The sequence below is a fragment of the Heterodontus francisci genome, chromosome 48 (genome assembly GCF_036365525.1).
Source record: "Heterodontus francisci isolate sHetFra1 chromosome 48, sHetFra1.hap1, whole genome shotgun sequence".
NCBI lineage: Eukaryota > Metazoa > Chordata > Chondrichthyes > Heterodontiformes > Heterodontidae > Heterodontus > Heterodontus francisci.
The window spans coordinates 15,278,567-15,298,353 of NC_090418.1; the positions used below are offsets into that span (position 1 = coordinate 15,278,567).

General features: G+C 47.4%; 1 protein-coding gene across 1 annotated transcript; it reads right to left on the reverse strand.

Moving 5' to 3' along the window:
* Positions 1 to 1,600: 1,600 nt before the first annotated feature.
* On the reverse strand, positions 1,601 to 18,712 carry si:dkey-3k24.8 (lysophosphatidic acid receptor 6). The gene is made up of 3 exons (XM_068024027.1): positions 18,661 to 18,712; positions 4,280 to 4,364; positions 1,601 to 2,976 (listed from the first exon to the last, which is right to left on the reverse strand). Exon 3 carries the CDS (start codon positions 2,924 to 2,926, stop codon positions 1,922 to 1,924), a length of 1,005 nt encoding a protein of 334 aa, XP_067880128.1. The 5' UTR covers positions 2,927 to 2,976; positions 4,280 to 4,364; positions 18,661 to 18,712; the 3' UTR covers positions 1,601 to 1,921.
* Positions 18,713 to 19,787: the final 1,075 nt, after the last annotated feature.

Consider the following 19,787-nt stretch of genomic DNA (forward strand, 5'->3'; position numbering starts at 1 on the left):
TAAGAGGGGTGACAATCCCAGGCAGCGGAGGCACTCAGGTTAAAACCTCCCTGTACATGGATGACGTCGCCGTCTTCTGCTCAGATTCGCTGTCCGTGCGCAGACTGATGAGCATCTGCGACCAGTTTGAACTGGCCTCGGGAGCCAAAGTTAACCACGGCAAGAGCGAGGCCATGTTCTTTGGGAACTGGGCTGACCGATCCTTTGTCCCCTTCACCGTCAGGTCAGATTACCTGAAGGTGCTGGGGATATGGTTTGGAAGGGCCGGGGCGTGCACCAAAACCTGGGAGGAGCGAGTAGCCAAGGTACGACAAAAGTTGGGCATGTGGGGACAGCGATCTCTCTCCATTGTGGGTAAGAACCTGGTCATCAGGTGCGAGGCGCTCACATTGTTGCTCTACGTGGCGCAGGTCTGGCCCATACCCCACTCCTGCGCCGTGGCAGTCACCCGAGCCATTTTCTGCTTCATCTGGAGATCTAAAATGGACCGGGTCCAGAGGGACATGATGTTCAAATCTCTGGACAAGGGCGGGAAAAATGTACCCAACGTGGCCCTCATCCTGATGACCACCTTCATGTGCAGCTGCATCAAGCTGTGTGTAGACCTCCAGTACGCAAACTCCAAGTGTCACTACGTGCTGAGGTTCTATCTGTCCCCGGTGTTGCGAAGGATGGGCCCGGGCACATTGCCGCGGAACGCTCCATGCAGTTGGGCCGTGCCGTCCCACCTATCCTTCGTGGAGCAGTTTCTGCGGGAAAACACCTTTGACCACCGGTCCATCAGGCAGTGGTCTGCACGGAATGTCCTCAAGGCCCTACGGGAAAAGGAGACGGTGGATCCTGTCGGATGGTTCCCCGAGCAGACCGCCAAAGTCATGTGGCAGAATGCCTCATCACCAGAACTTTCAAACAAGCACCAAGACGTAGCTTGGCTGGTGGTGAGAAGGGCCCTCCCCGTCAGATCTTTCATGCACACCCGAAGTCTCGCCCCCTCCGCACAATGCCCCCGCGGTGGCTGTGGTGGGGAAGAGACGGTCGCCCACCTCCTCCTGGAATATGTCTTCGCAAAGCAGGTGTGGAAAGAGATGCAGTGGTTTTTGTCGAGGTTCATCCCAAGCAGCTCTGTAACACAGGAGTCTGTTCTCTACGGGCTGTTCCCAGGGACGCACACCGAGACAAACATCAACTGCTGCTGGAGGACTATCAATTCGGTGAAAGACGCCCTTTGGTCTGCCCGAAACTTGCTGGTCTTCCAGCGCAAAGAGTTGTCCACCACCGAATGTTGCAGACTGGCACATTCCGAGGTCCAGGACTACGTGCTGAGGGACGCACTAAAGCTTGGGGCAGCCGCAGCAAAGGCTCAATGGGGAAAGACCACAGTGTAAGGTCCCCCCACCAAGCTGAACTGAGGGGCTGGATCCATGGGAAACCCCTTGAACTGTATCGTTAATATTTTCAATTGCTCGAAATGTAAAACTGTAATTGGCAAGACAATTGTGAAATGGAATGGTTGTGAAGAATCTCATGATAGTATAGAAGGAAACTGATCTCCCTTGCAATGTTTGTATTTTTTGGTGCTGTTTTAAAGAGTTTGGGAATGTAATTTTTGCAGATTTTTATGAATAAAGTATATTTTGCAAATAAAAAATCATTTCCACGTTAGCAATAAAAGTACAGGTGAAGATACTGCCACTGCGTTGATTGCACACAAAATATCCACTGCTTTCTCTCCCTAGATCCCTGGTTTCAGGTCTGCAGTCACAATTCCCATTGTTAGGTTTATATTCACGCCAACTGCTGGCTTCATCGTCACACCACATGACCTGTTCCACCACATTGCCCAGACTGTGCACGCAGGCCAATCCCTCCCTGTTGAGGTACAAATGCGTCATCCCTTGCCCCTAGCTCTCTGTCTCATCCCTCAAATCCTTTCTTCCCCACACCAGGCTTCTGCCCCGCCGTGCAATATTGACGGGGACAGGGAGCGGTTGTTGCCCTCGACACTGTCTGTGTTGGAGGTCAGGGCATTCTTCAGAGCCTTCATGCCCACGCTCTTCTGAAAGGTCTCAGTTGCAAAGTAGTAGGCGATGGGGTCAAGCATGGCGTTGCAGCAGGCCAAGCTCATGGTGGCGCGATAGATGACAAGCAGCACATGCTGCTTGCTTTTGTTTTGAGAGATGCTGTTGAGGAGCAGCACCGTGTGGTAAGGGAAGAAGCAGATGATAAAGATCACCATGTTGGCGACCACCATGTTGCGGATCTTGCGCCAATCGACGTAGTCCATGCGGGTGGCCGAGCTTCGCCGGACCCCTCGCAGGAGAGCGAGTGAGCAGACCAACATGGTAGTCAGCGGGATCCCATAGCCGATCAGCAAGGTGGGGGCCACAGTCATCGGGTTGGTTACATATTTAGGTTTTTTGTCGAAGCAGAGGTTGCAGGACTCATTGATCGCCCGTAGTTTGACCATCAGGTAGGGTGGGATGCTTGCTCCAATCACCAGTGCCCAGACCGCGGCACTGATCCACCTGGCCCGATTTCGGAACTCATTAAGCCGGGACTTCATAGGGAAGCAAATGGCCACACAACGGTCCAGGCTGATGCAGGTGAGGAAGAAGATGCTGCCATACATGTTGACCAGGAAGATGAGGCCATTGAGCTCGCAGACCAGCAGGTGGAAAGGCTGACGGTTAACATAGAAGGAGATCCGCATGGGCAAGGAGGCCACCAAGAGCAGGTCAGCACATGCCAGGTTCTTCATGTAGATGGTGGTTTGCGAGCGGATCTTGGTGAAGCGGAAGAAGAAGACGAGGGCGAGAATATTGAAGACCAGCCCCAGGATGAAGATGAAGCTGAAAGCCACCACTAAGATAGGATCTGACCAATGCTTCGTGTTTAAGCAGGGCTCGGTTTGATTTGGATCTGCCATTTTGCCGAAATTTGCTGGCCGTCTGTGATCTCAGTAATCACCTGCAGAACCTGTGGATAGGGAACAAGGTGAGGGAGCTTCAGTGAATTGGTCTTTCAGCACTTTCTACATTAAGCTTGGTTCTCTTCTGAATTGCAAACCTGACATTTATCACACGCCTCTTTCATTCTGCTTCATTTCAACTCTTTATCTCTAGTCATCCAGGGAGATCTAGCTTTGAATGCACTTCCTTTCCTTCTCACAGGAAAGTGCCTAATCTAGGCCCAATCTACTTCCTCTTTGAAGGCCTCCCATTTCTCATTTCCTGTTTTATTTTGACTCCATTCCACCTTTTCAACTCGCTGAAATTAGCCCTCCTCCAACTGATTTTTCCTTACCCTTTTCCATAACTATTCGGCACCTAATAAGCGTGTGATGATTTCTCCCCACTTGCTCTCCGTCTGATATATGCTGCACCTTCCCAACTTCATTCCCGGCATGCAGATGCAGCACTGCCTCCTTCCTCATTCCATTGGGAACACGCCGATGAAGAATGTTCTCTTGTACACATTTTCCCTTCTTCGCTCTTCACACTTTCGCCCCCAGTCCAGATGTCCCCCATTATCATGACTCCATTGCTTTTACATCTTTCTGAAATTTGCCTGAAGATTTGCCTCTCTATCTCCTTCCCACTATTTGGTGGCCTATTACAGCTTTACAGCTCCCTTTCAGTTCCTTATCTCTGTGACAAATACTGCCCACCTCACCCAATCCTTTCTTCATTCCCTGCTCCTCCTGAATACATTCTAGCTAGGAGCATTGCATGCCCTTGTTTGAGCCAGCTCTCTGTTATTGCTATGATATCATAATCCCATGTGACTTCTTGTGCCTGTTGCTCATCAACCTTATTTGCCCATGTTTCCCTGCATATATACTTCAAACCTGACTTAGACTGCTTTGCACCATCCTTGCCTGATTTCTCCTCTTCCTAAACTGTTCATCAGCCCAATACCCCTCCCAGACCTCTGCATCTTGTATCTCCTCTCTAACCCTTGACCCTGATGCGTCTCCTCCTGCCAAATTAGTTTAAACCCTCCCCCACAGCACTAGTAACCCCCTCTCCAGAACATTGATCCCAGCCACTTTGAGTTGTATCACATCCATCTTATACAAGTTCTTACCACCCAGAACTGGTCGCAGCATCCCAACAATCTGAAGCTCTCACTCCTGCAGCATTTCCCCAGCCGCATGTTAACCTGTCTTATCTCACCGCTCCTTATACTCACTAACACGCTGTACTAGGTGCAGCCCTGCTCTTTAACTCCCTTCCTAGCTCCTGAACTTCTGTTGGAGGGACCTCACCCCTTTTCCTACCTATGTCACTGGTTCCAACATGGACCACAACTTCTGGCTGCTCCCCTTTCCCCAGAAGAACGTTCGTCATCCGCTCCAAGACACCCTGTAGGATGGAAGAGGGAAGTTTTAAAGAATAAACCCACACTGTTAAACGTGTCCTGAAGCTTGCCCCCGTCCATACGGCCATATGAATTAGGAGCAGAAGTAGGCCATTCGGCCCGTCAAGCCTGCTCTGCCATTCAATAAGATCATGGCTGATCTGTTTCTGTCTCGAATTCCCCATCTACCCCCAATAACCTATGATTCCCTGACCGAATCACATAAGGAGATATCGGGTTAGATGACCAAAAGCTTGGTCAAAGACGTAGGAAAGTGAGGTAGAGAAGTGGAGAGGTGTAGGGAGGGAATTCCAGAGCTTAGGGCCAAGGCAGCCAAGGGCACGGCCTCCAACGGTGGAGCGATTAAAATCGGGGATGCACCAGAGGGCAGAATTGGATGAGCGCAGATATCTCGGAGGGTTGTTGGGCTGGAGGAGATTACAGAGATAGAGAGGGGCGAGGCCATGGAGAGGTTTGAAAAAAAGGATGAGAATTTTAAAGACTGTGATGTGGTTTAGCCAGAAGCCAGTGTAGGACAGCAGGCACAGGGGTGATGTGTGAACAGGATTTGATGCAAGATTTGATGCGGGAAGCAGAGATTTGGATGACTTCAAATTAATGGAGAGTAGAATTTGGGAGACTCACCAGGCGTGCATTGGAATAGTCAAGTCTAGAGGTAACAAAGGCATGGATGAGGGTTTCAGCAGCAGATCAGCTGAGGTAGGGGCAGATGTGGACAATGTTACGGAGGTGGAAATAGGTGATCTTAGTGCAAATATGTGGTTGGAAGCTCATCTCAGGGTCAAATATGACACCATAGTCGCCAACAGTCTGCTTGAGTCTCAGACAGTTGCCAGGGAGGGAGATGGAATTGGTGTTGAGGGAATGGAGTTTGTGGCCGGGACCCTTTAGTCCGCCTAATCTTTAATTGGAGGGCATTCCTGCTCACCCAGTACTGGATGCCAGGTAAGCAGTCAGATAATTTAACAGCAGTGGAGGAGTCAAGAGAGGATGTGATAAGGTTGAGCTGGGTATCATCATGGTACCTGTGGAAACTGACGTTTTTCCAGATGATGTCACCGAGGGGCAGCATGTACATGAGAAATAGGAGGGGGCCAAGGATCGATCCGTGGAGGAAATCAGAGGTAATGGTGCAGGGATGGGGAGAGAAACCACTGATGGCGATTCTCTGGCTGCAATTAGCTCGGTTAGAATGGAACAAGGTGAGAATAGTCCCACCAGCTGGATGACGGTGGAGAGCTGATGGAGGAGGATAGTGCGGTCAACTGTGTCAAAGAATGCAGGCAGGTCGAGAAGGATGAGGAGGGGTAGTTTACTTCTGTCGCAGTGATATAGGATGTCATTTGTGACTTTGATAAGAACTGTTCCATTACCATGACAGGGGGCAGAAAGCGGATTGGAGTGATGGAGTTCCGGGACAGATGGGCACAGATTTGAGAGGTGACAACACATTCAAAGACTTAGGCGAGGAAAGGGAGGTTGGAGATGGGATTGTAATTTGCAAAGGATGGAGGGGTCAAGGGCTGTTTTATTTTTGAGTAGAGGGGTGATGATGGCAGATTTGAAGGAGAGAGGGACAGAACCTGAGGAGAGCGAACCATTGACAATGTCAGATAACACGGGGACCAGGAAGGGAAGTTGGGTGGTCAGTAGTTTAGTGGGAATAGGGTCGAGAGAGCAGGACAAGATGAGCTCGGAGAGGGCATGAGGGGAGAGATAGAAAGTAGAGAAAGATGTGAATTCAGGGCTAAGGCAGGGGGAGGAGCCTTAGAAGAGGTTTGACCCAGTGTTTAGTTTAGTTTAGAGATACAGCACTGAAACAGGCCCTTCAGCCCACCGAGTCTGTGCCGACCATCAACCACCCATTTATACTAATCCTACACTAATTCCATATTCCTACCACATCCCCACTTGTCCCTATATTTCCCTACCACCTACCTATACTAGGGGCAATTTATAATGGCCAATTAACCTATCAACCAGCAAATCTTTGGTATGTGGTCTAGGGGAAGGGAGGGAAGTGGCAGAGATAGCTGATCAAATGGTCTGGAACAAAGCATTAAACAAGTGCAATAAACAGTGCCCAGGAAGAGCAATGAACTTTATTTTTGGATTGCCTGTGCTGTTGTACGCCGGTCTGAACACTGATTCATCTTGAAACCAAAATAATTTTGCGGCTTTAAAAAGCTTCAAAAGACAATGAGCAACTCTTGTGTTATTTAACAAACAAAAATACCGCAGGGCGTATGATTTACCAAGCAACCTCCACATTCTCAGAAGCACCGGAGACAGAAAGTTTGCACCAAACTTGTGGAAAATGGACAAAAACGTAACATTAAAAATTGAAAAGGATGGTGCCTAGCCTAGTGATCCAATTTACCACTTCAATACTCCAAGGCATTCAGCAATCAAAGAATAAACCTAGGAATCTAGAGGAATAAATGGATCACGCAGCAGGTCTATCAGCATCTGTCATAAAGTCGAAAGTCATAAAGGGACAGAAAGAGGTCATTCGGCCCATCGAGTCCATGCCAGCTCTCTGTAGAGCAATCCAATCAGTCCCATTCTCCGGCTCTATCCGCATGGCCCTGCAAGTTAATTTCCCTCAAGTGCCTATGCAATTTTCTTTTGAAACCATCCATCATTTCCGCATCCACCACCCTCATAGGCAGCAGGTTCCAACTCATTATCACTCCCTGTGTAAAAAAGTTCTTCCCCACATCCCCCCTGCATCTCTTGCCCAAAACCTTCAATCTGTGTCCCCTAGTCCTTGTACCATCAGCTAATAGGAACAGATTTTCTTTGTCCACCCTATCTAAACCTGTCAGAATCTTGTACACCTCTATCAAAGCTCCCCTCAATCTCCTTTGCTCCAACCCCAAAACTAACCTTGTAGTTAAAATCCCCCAACACTGGATCCATTCAGATAAATCTCCACTGCACCCTCTCAATGACCTTCACATCCTTCCTAAAGTGCGGTGACCGGAACTGAACACAATGCTCTAGATGTGGCCAAACCAGAGATTCATAATGGTTCTGCATAACCTCCCTGCTTCTGTACTCAATACCTCTATTGATGAAGCCCAACATCCCATAAGCTTGGCTAATTATTCTCTCAATAAGTCCCGCCACCTTCAAAGATCGATGCATACAACCCCCCAGGTCCCTCTGTCCCTCTACACTCTTTCAAACTGTACCATTTAGTCTATATTGCCTCTCCCTATCCCTGCTGCCAAAATGCATCACCTCACATTTGTCTGTATTAAATTCCTCCTGTCTCCGTTCTGCCAGCTTATCTATGTCCTGTTGCAGTCGATTGGTATCATCCTCAGTGCCGCACCTACAAGTTTGAAATATGAACAAACTTTGAAATGCTAATATTCAAGTCATTTATGTGTATATCAAAACTATCAATCTGAGAGAGAGAAAAATCAGCTCGTGTTTCAGAGCGAGCTCCAGTGGGATGATTTCTCTTTGTTCTGAATGTCACTTGCCACAATATCATTTCAAATATTGATAGCCTTACATCCCAACTCTAATCCCCTCTACGTTGCTTCTACAAATCCATCTCGCACCTCTTACCTAAGATACATCAACCTTTAATTCCTCAAATATTCCACTCTTAGCCTCACCATCTTGCTCCCCCTAAAGGTACGGTGGTTCAAATTGCCTGACAATTTACAGGAAACAAATGATCATTAAAACTGCCAGATGGTTGTAAAACCCCAACTGGTTTAGGAAGGGGTCTACATGTGATCCCAGTTCCGCACAATGCTGGCTGATGCCCTCAGCCGGGTGGGTTGGATCCCCGGACGAGGCAGAAGCAGATCCGCCACAGTCTTTTACTATAGTAAAATCCAGTCCAATGTATCTACTTGGTCTTTCACCATTGTTACAGTTCTCACTGCTCCACTGAACTTCCCTCTTTTGATTTTCCAGAGCTTTAATGACAATTCCCTTCAGGGACAGTGTGCTCCCAGATACCCCCTGTAGCCCCAAACCCTTCCCAAATACCCACCACAAGCCCAGTCTGTTTCCAAATACCCTCAGCCTCCTCTCCGATATCCAAGTAGTTGGCCTTTAGTGAACCGACTGTAATACCCATTGCACGCTTGTCATAGTATACTCTATAGACATGCAGCGATGGTCTCTAAACACAGGCTCTTATTTGATCTTTTACATTTACCTGAAAGTGTAGACACGGCCTTGGTTTAATGCCTTATCCGAAAGACGACACTTCTGACAGTGCAGCACTCCCTCAGTATTGACACTGTGAGTATTAGCTTGGATTATGGGCTCAAGTGCCTGGATGGGGGCCTTGTAACTACAACTTTCCAACTCATAGGTAAGACTGCTCCCAACAGAGCCATGACTGACATTTTGTAAATTATTGCTGTACACAGAAAGGAAATAATCAGATCAACCTCACGTCCTTTTCTTAGAAGAAAAAAACCAAATCATTGGAACTGGTAGACAATAATCAATGTGCGTATCGACCTATCTGCCCACCCCATTTCTCATAATCAGAGAACTCTAGGGCACAAAGGATGGCAAATCAGAATTCAAAAATAAGGAAGTGAGGCTTCAATTGTATAAAGCTCTGGTTAAACCACAGCTGGAGTATGGCAAGAATTCCTGCACCTCAGGGAGGTTATATCAGGCTATATAACACCGGGGGGCTGAAAAGGATACATTAACAGGACAGGTTGCACAGAAAAGACTTGTATTCCCTTTAATGTGGGAGATTAGGGGGTAATCTAATAGAGGTGTTTAAGATAATTAAAGGAATTGATAGGTTTGATAAAGAGGAACTGGGTGGACTCCTGAACAAGGAGTCCTAATGGTAAACTTAGAGCTAGGCCGTTCAGGGATAATGTCAGGGTGTACTTTTTCACACAAAGGGGAGTGGAAATTTTGGACGTTCTCCTCTCTGAACCCCGCCCAGCCCAAAAGCTCTGGACGCCGGAGAGCCATCTGGAGATTTCAAGAAGGAAATCGATAGATTTTTATTGAGTAATTAGATCCAGGCATAGGGAGCAAAGGAGAGAAAATGGAGCTAAGATACAGATCAGCCATCATCTAATTGAATGGTAGGTCAGGCTCAAGGGGCTGAATGTCCTCCTTTTATTCACGTCTTACAGCTCTTAGAAAGAACTCCCCCCTCAGTACTGATTCTGGTCTTTTCCCCAGAGCATTTTGCATTTTTCTTTTCCAAATAATTCTCCACTTCTCCCTGTTCTGGATTTTGCATTTCCCATCATTTCTGCTTCCAAGTTTATAAAATTCCTAATCTCTCCCTTCATCCTTTTGGGGATGAGCTTAAACATCTGTCCTTTGGACGCTGATTCATCGGACAGCGGTAAGTGATTCTCACCCCCCCCCGCCCTTTATTTGATCCAAAGTGCTCAGAATGTTGAACATCTCTTGTCAAATCTCCTCTGAACCTTCTCTATTCTGATGAAAAGAGCCTCAGTTTCTCTAGTCTCTCCTCATGTGAAAGCCTCCCTCCCATTGTCTTGGTGAATCTCTTCCGCGCCCTCCCCCAGAGACCTGACGTCCTTCCTCAAGGGAGGCGTCCAAAACTGTGCCCAATGTTCAAACTGGTTGAATGAACCAATGAGGTGTGGCGGTTTGGAATTATCTCTCTTTTTTTTGTGCTCAGTGATGCTACCCGTGGGAGTCAGTTGCCAGCGTTCGCCAGAGCTGGCGGGCAGCCGTAAAGACAGGGCTAAAATGTGGCGAGTCGAAGAGACTTAGTAGTTGCCAAGAAAAAAGACAGAGGCCAACTGTGCAACAGCCCCGACAAACAAATTTCTCTGCAGCACCTGTGGAAGAGCCTGTCACTCTAGAATTGGCCTTTATAGCCACTCCAGGCGCTGCTTCACAAACCACTGACCACCTCCAGGCGCGTATCCATTGTCTCTCGAGATAAGGAGGCCCAAAAGAAGAAAGATGCTATTTTGAAATCTAAGATCCCAATTTGCTTTTTTCCAGTGTTGGTAACTTTGTCTCCCCAATGGAAGGATTTCTGTGGGTGAAGTTGGACCTCGTTTTCCTGGCAGAAGACAGGATTATCCGCCAGTGTGGGAAAGTATGCCAGGCACTCCTCCTCCCTCCCTCCCACTAACCCAGTCCCACTTATGGTCCTCGGCCAGTGTCCCAACAACACCTTCCCAGCACGGCCAGTGATTAGGGAGTTGGAACGAAAGAAACACTTGCATCTCTATCTCACATTTCACGCACACAGTGAGTCTCAGACAGCCTACAAATATTTTTGAGATGCAGCCAATTTATGCAGAGTGTTGAGATGTTATCTAGATAATCTGTTTTCATGATATGGGCATTCACGGGATGTGGGCATCGCTGGCTAGGACAGCATTTATTGCCCATCGCTAATTACCTTTGAAAAGTTGGTGGTGAGTCACCTTCTTGAACCGCTGCAGTCCATCTGGGGTTGGTAAATCCACAGTACTGTTAGGAAGGGAGTTCCAGGATTTTGATCCAGCGACAGTGAAGGAACGGCGATATAGTTCCAAGCCAGGACAGTGTGTGACTTAGAGGGGAACTTGCAGGGGTGGTGTTCCCATGCATCTACTGCTCTTGTCCTTCTACGTGGTAGAGGTCGCAGGTTTTGAAGGTGCTGTCTAAGGAGCCTTGGTGCATTGCTGCAGTGCATCTTGTAGATGGTACACACTGCTGTTACTGTGCTCAGTGATGGAGGGAGTGAATGTTTGTAGATGGGGTGCCAATCAAGCGGGCTGCTTTGTCCTGGATGGTGTTGAGCTTCTTGAGTGTTGTTGGAGCTGCACCCATCCAGGCAAGTGGAGAGTATTCCATCACACTCTTGACTTGTGCCTTGTAGATTGTGGACAGGCTTTGGGGAATCAGGAGGTGAGGTACTCACTTCAGGATTCCTAGCCTCTGACCTGCTCTTGTAGCCATGGTATTTATATGGTCACTCCAGTTCAGTTTATGGTCAACGGTAACCCCCAGGATGTTGATAGTGGGGTTGGGTGATAAATATTGTTCAGGACACTGGGGAGAAAATTCCACAGCTCTTTTGCAAATAGTGTTGTGGGATCTCTTACAGCCACTGGAGAGGGCAAGATGGGACCTTGGTTTAACATCTCAGCAGAAAGACGACGCCTCTGACAGTGCAGCACTCCGTTTAAACGGCACTGGGAGTACTGGCCTGGATTTTGTGCTCAAACTTCCAGAGTGGGTCTTGAAACCCCTGCCCCCAACCTTAATGCTCAGAGGTAAGACTGCTACCCACTGAGCCACAGCTGGCAACCTAATGAGTCCAGTGAACCAATGTGCCACAATTGTGCCAGTTTCCTTGTGCACAGCACCAGGATCCCCTTTTGATTCAGGCATAATCTAATTTCCAGACCTGTGTATGTGGCTCCCTAACTCTCTCTGCTCCTGAACCCAACTCTAATTTGTCTCCATTCCTTAGTCTTCACTCCAAAGTCTGCCACCTCACATTCCTCCACATTGAATGCCAACTGGCATCTCCCTGCCCAATGCCTTAACTCTTCATGCCTTTACTAATAATGCCAACCTTTGTATTGTTTGCAAATCTAAGGCCTGACCATTTATATATTGAAAGCAATGTTCCCAACACTGTCCCCTGGGGGACACCTTTCCTTGTATCCCTCCTGTCCTCTCAAATGGACACAAAAGATCCCATGGTCACTATTTTGAAGAAGAGCAGGGGAGTTCTGCCCAGTGTCCTGGTCATTATTTATCCATCAATCAATATCACAAAAACAGATTATCTGATTGTTACCTCACTGCTGTTTGTGGGAGCTTGCTGTGCTTAAATTGGCTGCTGAATTTCCTACATTACAACAGGAACTACACTTCAAAACTGCTTCATTGGCTGTAAGGCGCTTTGGGATACACTGAGGGTGTAAAAGGCGCCATATGAAGGCAGATCTTTCTTTCTTTCCCATCTGTTGAACTCAGCTCTCCAATGACCCCTGAACTGGAAGGGCTAGGGTTTCAACTCTGCTTGGATATCTTCCCAGAGGTTTTGTTGCAGGATTGCCTGGGTAGAAATGCCCCACCCCAGACAACAGCCATTGGTTGGCCAACTTTTTTGTTGGCCACAAATCCTGGTGCCCCTCCCCCATAAACAATTGGACAGCAAACAGATTCTTTATTATTCAATTGGATGGCTCGTGACTGCCTGTCAAACAGCCTTCGTCCCAAGTCCAATATTTCTTCAACTAATAAACAAAAGCGTTCAAAGAAAATGAAACAAAACAGCATAGTTTTTTAACCAGTGACTAGTTCTGCTGGTCAGTCAGTAACTAGTTCTGCTGGCTACTCAGTGATTAGCTGTTCTGGTTACTCTGTGACTGGCTGTGCTGGTTACTCAATGACTAGCTGCGCCAGTTACTCAGTAACTAATTCTGATGGTTACTCAATGACCAGTTCTGATAGTTACTCAGTAACTAGCTGTGCCAGCTACTCAATGACTAGTTTTGTTGGTTACTCAGTAACTAATTCTGATCGTTACTCAGTAACTAGCTGTACTGGTTACACAATGACTAGTTCAATTGGCTACTGAGTGATTAATTCTGCTGGTTACTCATTGATAGACTGTGCTGACTATTGAAACATATCGTTGGGTAACAGTGAGTTAGCATTTTTTTGGACATAACAGGGACTTAGGTGGTGAGTTAGGGGTAATCAGTAGGTGGGTGTTGGTTGGGGGTTAATGGGCAGGTGGGTGGTGGGTAAGGGGGTAATAGGGAAGTGGGTGAGGGGGTAATGGGAATGTGGGTGGTGGGTGAGGGGGTAATGGGGAAGTGGGTGAGTGGGTAATGGGGAAGTGGGTGAGGGGTAATGGGGAAGTGGGTGAGGGGTAATGGGGAAGTGGGTGAGTGGGTAATGGGGAAGTGGGTGAGGGGTAATGTGGAAGTGGGTGAGGGGATAATGGGGAAGTGGGTGAGTGGGTAATGGGGAAGTGGGTGAGTGGGTAATGGGGAAGTGGGTGAGGGGTAATGGGGAAGTGGGTGAGTGGGTAATGGGGAAGTGGGTGAGGGGGTAATGGAGAAGACGGTGAGGGGTAAAGGGGAAGTGGGTGAGTGGGTAATGGGGAAGTGGGTAAGTGGGTAACGGGGAAGTGGGTGAGGGGTAATGGGGAGGTGGTTGAGGGGGTAATGTGGAGGTGGGTGAGGGGGTAATGAGGAGGTGGGTGAGGGTGTTATGTGGAAGTGGGTGAGGGAGCAATGTGGGTGAAGGGGTATATAGGATGTAGGCAAGGGGGTAATGTGGAGGTGGGTGAGTGGGTAATGGGGAAGTGTGTGAAGGGGTAATGGGGAAGTGGATGAGTGGGTAATGGGGAAGTGGGTGAGTGGGTAATGGGGAGGTGGGTGAGTGGGTCATGGGGAAGTGGGTGAGTGGGTAATGGGGAGGTGGGTGAGGGGGTAATGTGAAGGTGGGTGAGGAGGTAATGTGGAGGTGGGTGAGGGGGTAATGGGGAGGTGGGTGAGTGGGTGAGTGGGTAATGGGGAAGTGGGTGAGTGGGTAATGGGGAAGTGGGTGAGGGGTAATGTGGAAGTGGGTGAGTGGGTAATGGGGAAGTGGGTGAGTGGGTAATGGGGAAGTGGGTGAGGGGTAATGGGGAAGTGGGTGAGTGGGTAATGGGGAAGTGGGTGAAGGGTAATGGGGAGGTGGGTGAGTGGGTCATGGGGAAGTGGGTGAGTGGGTTATGGGGAAGTGGGTGAGTGGGTAATGGGGAGGTGGGTGAGGGGGTAATGTGGAGGTGGTTGAGGAGGTAATGTGGAGGTGGGTGAGGGGGTAATGGGGAAGTGGGTGAGTGGGTGAGTGGGTGATGGGGAAGTGGGTGAGTGAGTAATGGGGAAGTGGGTGAAGGGTAATGGGGAGGTGGGTGAGTGGGTAATGGGGAAGTGGGTGAGTGGGTAATGGGGAGGTGGGTGAGGGGGTATTGGGGAGGTGGGTGAGGGGTAATGGGGAAGTGGGTGAGTGGATAATGGGGAGATGGGTGAGTGGGTAATGGGGAAGTGGGTGAGTGGGTAATGGGGAAGGTGGTGAGGGGTAATGGGGAAGTGGGTGAGGTGGTAATGTGGAGGTGGGTGAGGGGGTATTGGGGAGGTGGGTGAGTGGGTAATGGGGAAGTAGGTGAGTGGGGAATGGGGAAGTGGGTGAGGGGTAATGGGGAAGTGGGTGAAGTGGGTAATGGGGAAGTGGGTGAGTGGGTAATGGGGAGGTGGGTGAGGGGTAATGGGGAGGTTGGTGAGTGGGTAATGGGGAAGTGGGTGAGTGGGTAATGGGGAGGTGGGTGAGGGGGTATTGGGGAGGTGGGTGTGAGGTAATGGGGAAGTGGGTGAGTGGGTAATGGGGAGGTGGGTGAGTGGGTAATGGGGAAGTAGGTGAGTGGGGAATGGGGAAGTGGGTGAGGGCTAATGGGGAAGTGGGTGAAGTGGTAATGTGGAGGTGGGTGAGGGGGTATTGGGGAAGTGGGTGAGTGTGTTATGGGGAAGTGGGTACAGGAAGGAATCGATGTGTCTCTATTTATTTGTTGAATGTATTTGGGGATTTTCTCAGCCTAGTTTCTCTCACACTGCTGTTTCCTCCTTCTGGCTGATTCTGTGAGCCACTGAGTCCCAGAGTCACACACAGCCAGACAGCAGACACCTGGAAGTATGATTTCATAGCTATTATGGAAACGTGAGTTAAATAAAGGCAGAAGGGGCAGCTCAACTTTGCTCGTTACAGAGTTTTCAGACAGGACAGAGAGGGGGATAAAGAAGGGCAGGGAGGGAGTCACATTAGTTAAAAAAAAAATCACAATTGTGACGGGGGATGATATCGTAGAAGGGCTACCACATTGAGGACACATGGGTTGAACTGAAGAACAAAAAAGGGGCAATCACAATACTGGGAGTGTACTATTGACCCCCAAACAATCAGAGGAAGATAGAAGAGCAAATGTGTCGGTAAGTCACTGAGGAGAGCAAAAACAATAGGGCAGTGCTGGTGGGCATTTCAACTACCCAAATATTAACTGAATTCTATCCGTGTAAAAGGTACAGAGGGCACAGAATTCTTAAAATGCATTCAGGAGAAGTTTTCTTAGCCAGTACGTAGCAAGCCCAACAAGACAGAGGGCAGTTCTAGACGTAGTCTGAGGAAATGAAATGAGGCATGTGGCAGGGGTATCAGTGGGAGAGCATTTTGATGGTAGTGATCATAATTCAGTCAGATTTAGAGTATTTACAGCGAAGGATAAAGTAAAAGTTTTATATTGGAGAAAGGGCAATTCTACTAAGCTGAGCTGTGATTCTGGCAAAAATGGACCAGAAACAACGACCTGAAGGCAAATCAACATCAGAGCTGTGGGAGGCATTCAAGGAGGAGATAGAGAGGGGTCAGAACAAATAGGCTCCCACAAAGCAAAAGGATGGGCTCCCAAATTTAGCATTCCATGGAGATTAGGAAGCTTACAGAGTAGGATAAGGAAATAAAGGGAAGCTTATGACAGATACCGAGAGCTCAATACTGCAGAAAGCCCGGAGGAGTATAAAAGGGGTGAAATTAAAAAGGAAATTAGTGAAGCAAAGAGAGTGCATGAAGAAGTATTGACGAGTACAATCTAGGAAAACCCAAAGCCGGTTTATAAACACGTTAAGAGCAAGAGGATAACTCAGGAGAGAGCGCGGCCAATTAGAGAGCACAAGGTATCTTGTGTGTGGAGCCACAAGACATGGGAATGTTTCTCCATGAACACTTTGCATCATCTTCACAAAAGAAGGGGATGACGCAGACATTGTGGTTAAGGATGCATGTGAATTGGATGAGATAAATGTAGTGAGAGAGGAAATATTAAGTGGTTTAGCATTTTTGATAGTCAATAAATCACCAGGCCTGGATTAAATGTATCCCAGGCTGTGAAGAGAAGCTAGTGAGGAAACAGCAAAGACTCTGACCTTCATTTTACAATCCTCTCTGGTTACAGATGCGGTGCTAGAGGACTTGAGAACTGCAACATTGTACTGTTGTTTAAAAATGGAGGAAGGGATAGACTGCGTAATTACAGGCCAGTCAGCCTAAGCTCGTTGGTGAAAAAATGATTGGAAACATTTCTGAGAGACAGTATAAATCGTCACTTAGAAAGGCAGAAAATTAATCAAGGATGGATTTCGTGTCTGACTAACTGTCTGAATTTTTGAGGAGTTCACAAGGAGGGTCGATGAGGGTACGCATTTGACAAAGTCTGTATGGAATCTAGCAAGGCTTTTGACAAGGCCCACATTGGCAGAGTGGTCAGAAAATAAGACCTCATGGGATCCAAGACAAAGTGGCAAGTTGGATTCAAAATTAGTTCAGTGACAGGAAGCAAAGAGTAATGGTCGACAGGTATTTTTGTTTTCAGTGAGGGTTTTGCAAGGTTCAGTATTCAGTTCATGGCTTTTTGTGGTAGATATCAATGACTTAGACTTAAATGTAGGGGGCTTGATTAAGAAGTTAGCAGCTGGTGCACAAATTGACTATGTAGTTGATAGTGAACAAGAAAGCCAAAAGACTTGCAGGTTGATAGGTAAATTGGCCATTATAAATTGTCACTAGTATAGGTAGGTGGTAGGGAAATATAGGGACAGGTGGGGATGTTTGGTAGGAATATGGGATTAGTGTAGGATTAGTATAAATGGGTGGTTGATGTTCGGCACAGACTCGGTGGGCCGAAGGGCCTGTTTCAGTGCTGTATCTCTAATCTAAAAAAAAGCTATAGACTGCAGGAAGATATCATTGGAACGGACAGGTGGGCAGAAAAGAGGCCAATGAAATGCAGCCGGAGAAGTGTGAGGTAATGCATTTGGGGAGCAGAACCAAGGCAAGGGAATACACAATAAATGGTAGGACACTGATTAGAAGAACAGAGGGATCTTGTTGTGTATGTTTACCGATCCCTGAAGGTAGGCGGGCGGGTTGATAAGGTGGTCAAGAAGGCATATGGAATATGCCTTTATTGGCCAAGGTCTGGAATATAAGAGCTTGGAGACTATGCAGGAACTGTATAAAATACAAGTTAGACTGCAACTTGAGTACCGTGTACAGTTCTGATCACTGCATTGCAGGAAGGATGTGATCACACTAGCGAGGGTACAGAGGAGATTTATGAGGATGTTGCCAGGAATGGAGAATTTTAGCTATGAATAAAGATTGGATAGGCTGTTTTCTTTGGAACAGTGAAGGAAGAGGGGAGATTTAATTGCGGTTTATAGATTTATGATTGACCTAGATAGCGTGGATAGGAAGGACGTAGTTCCCTCAGCAGCGTTAAAGAGAGCAGAGTCACAGGCTAAAATGATTGGTTAAGGAGAATTTTATTTCACGCAGAGGATGGTGGGGTCTGGAACTCACTGTCTGAAGGGCGTTTGAGGCAGTAACCTTAATTGGATTAAAAGAAACACTCAGATATGCACATGAGATGCCGAAACCTACAGATGGAAAGTGGGATGACATTGGAAAGCTCCTTCCTGGCTGGCACAGATACAATGGGCCAAATAGCTTCCTTCTGTGTCTCAGAATCTCCATCATCACATCAATCCATGGGACCCCCTTGGTCCACACCAGTAGGTGCATGAGAAGGGGTGAGCAACAGGTGACATGCACACAGAGCAGTCTCTCCCAATAGCTCTCCGCAGCAAGCATGTTTTCTCCAGGAGTGGATTATCAAATCCCTCTATAATCTCCCCTGCTCTATAATAAATAGTTACTTTCATTAACAACTGAACATATGTATCGTAAAAGGGCAGATAAAGAAAGAGTGCGGTGGATTAGGAATTAAAAAGGAAATCTTGGTAAGGCAGAGGGCATGGTTGAGATTAGGAATGAGTACTTTGCATCTATCCTCAGAGAATGCTGGCAATGTAGCAGAACATGGGCAGACAGCAGATATATCGAATAGGATAAAAAAGATAAACAGGAGGTATTTAAAAAGATGGCAGTGCTCAAAACAGGAAAATCCTATTGGGATTTGGATGCATTTCAGGTTACTGAGGAAAGTAAGGGTGGAACCAATGAAGGCTTTGACCATCACCTTCCAATTCTCTTTAGATATCTGTGCAGTGACAGAGGACTGGAGAATTGCAAATGTCCCTACCCTGCTCAAAAAGGGGAAAGAAATAAACTCAAAAACCATCAGTGATGGAAAACCTCAGAACAAAATTATTGCTCATGAAAATATGGGTTAAAGATGAAACTCAGCGCAAATTTGTTAAAGGTAAAATGTCTGCGACTCACCTGATTCAGTTCTCTGATGAAGTAACGGAGACGGTAGGTAAGTGCAGTGCAGTTGTTCTTGTATGTATGGAAAATCAAAAGGCGTTTGAAGAAGTATTGCACAATAGACTAGTTTGCAAAATTTAAGCCCAATGAATAAAAGGGACAGTGGTAGTGTGAATACAAAATTGATTAAGAAAGAGATCGCAGAGAGTCGTGGTGAGTGGTTGTTTGTCAGACTGGGCAGTATTCCCATTGGTTTTCCCCAGGGGTCAGTGTTGGAACCCACAGTTCATTTGGAAATACATGAATGGCTTGGGCTTTGGTACACAGGGCATAATTTCAAAGTTTGCAGATGAAACAAAATTCAGAAACAGTGTGGGGGATAGTGGAGGACAAAGACTGGTGAAATGGGCAGACAAGCGGCTGATGGAGTTTAACAGAGAGAAGAGTAAAGTGATGCCTTTTGGTAGGAAGAATGAGGAGATGCAACATGAACTAAATACGGGCGGCGCAGTGGTTAACACCGCAGCCTCACAGCTCCAGTGACCCGGGTTCAATTCTGGGTACTGCCTGTGTGGAGTTTGCAAGTTCTCCCTGTGTCTGCATGGGTTTCCTCCGGGTGCTCCGGTTTCCACCCACAAGCCAAAAGACTTGCAGGTTGGTAGGTAAATTGGCCATTATAAATTGCCCCTAGTATAGGTAGGTGGTAGGGAAATATAGGGACAGGTGGGGATGTGGTAAGTATATGGGATTAGTGTAGGATTAGTATAAATGGGTGGTCGATGGTCGGCACAGACTCGGTGGGCCGAAGGGCTTGTTTCAGTGCTGTATCTCTAAACTAAATGGGATGATTTTAAAAGGGAGACCTGGCTGTCGTTGAAAATGGCAGGAAAGGTTCAGCCAGGATTCTTGGCTTTATTAATAGAGGCACAGAGTACAAAAGCAAGCAAGTTATGAAAAATCTTTATAAAATACTGGTTGGCCTCACTTGGAGTATTGGGTTCAAATCAGGGAATTCTGGAAAGGATTTTAATGCCTTAGAGAGGGTGCAGAGGAGTTTACCAGGGATGAGGGACTTCAGTTACACAGAAAGACAAAAGATCAGAGAGGATTAAGGGGAAAGTTTAGCAAAAGTGCCCAAAATT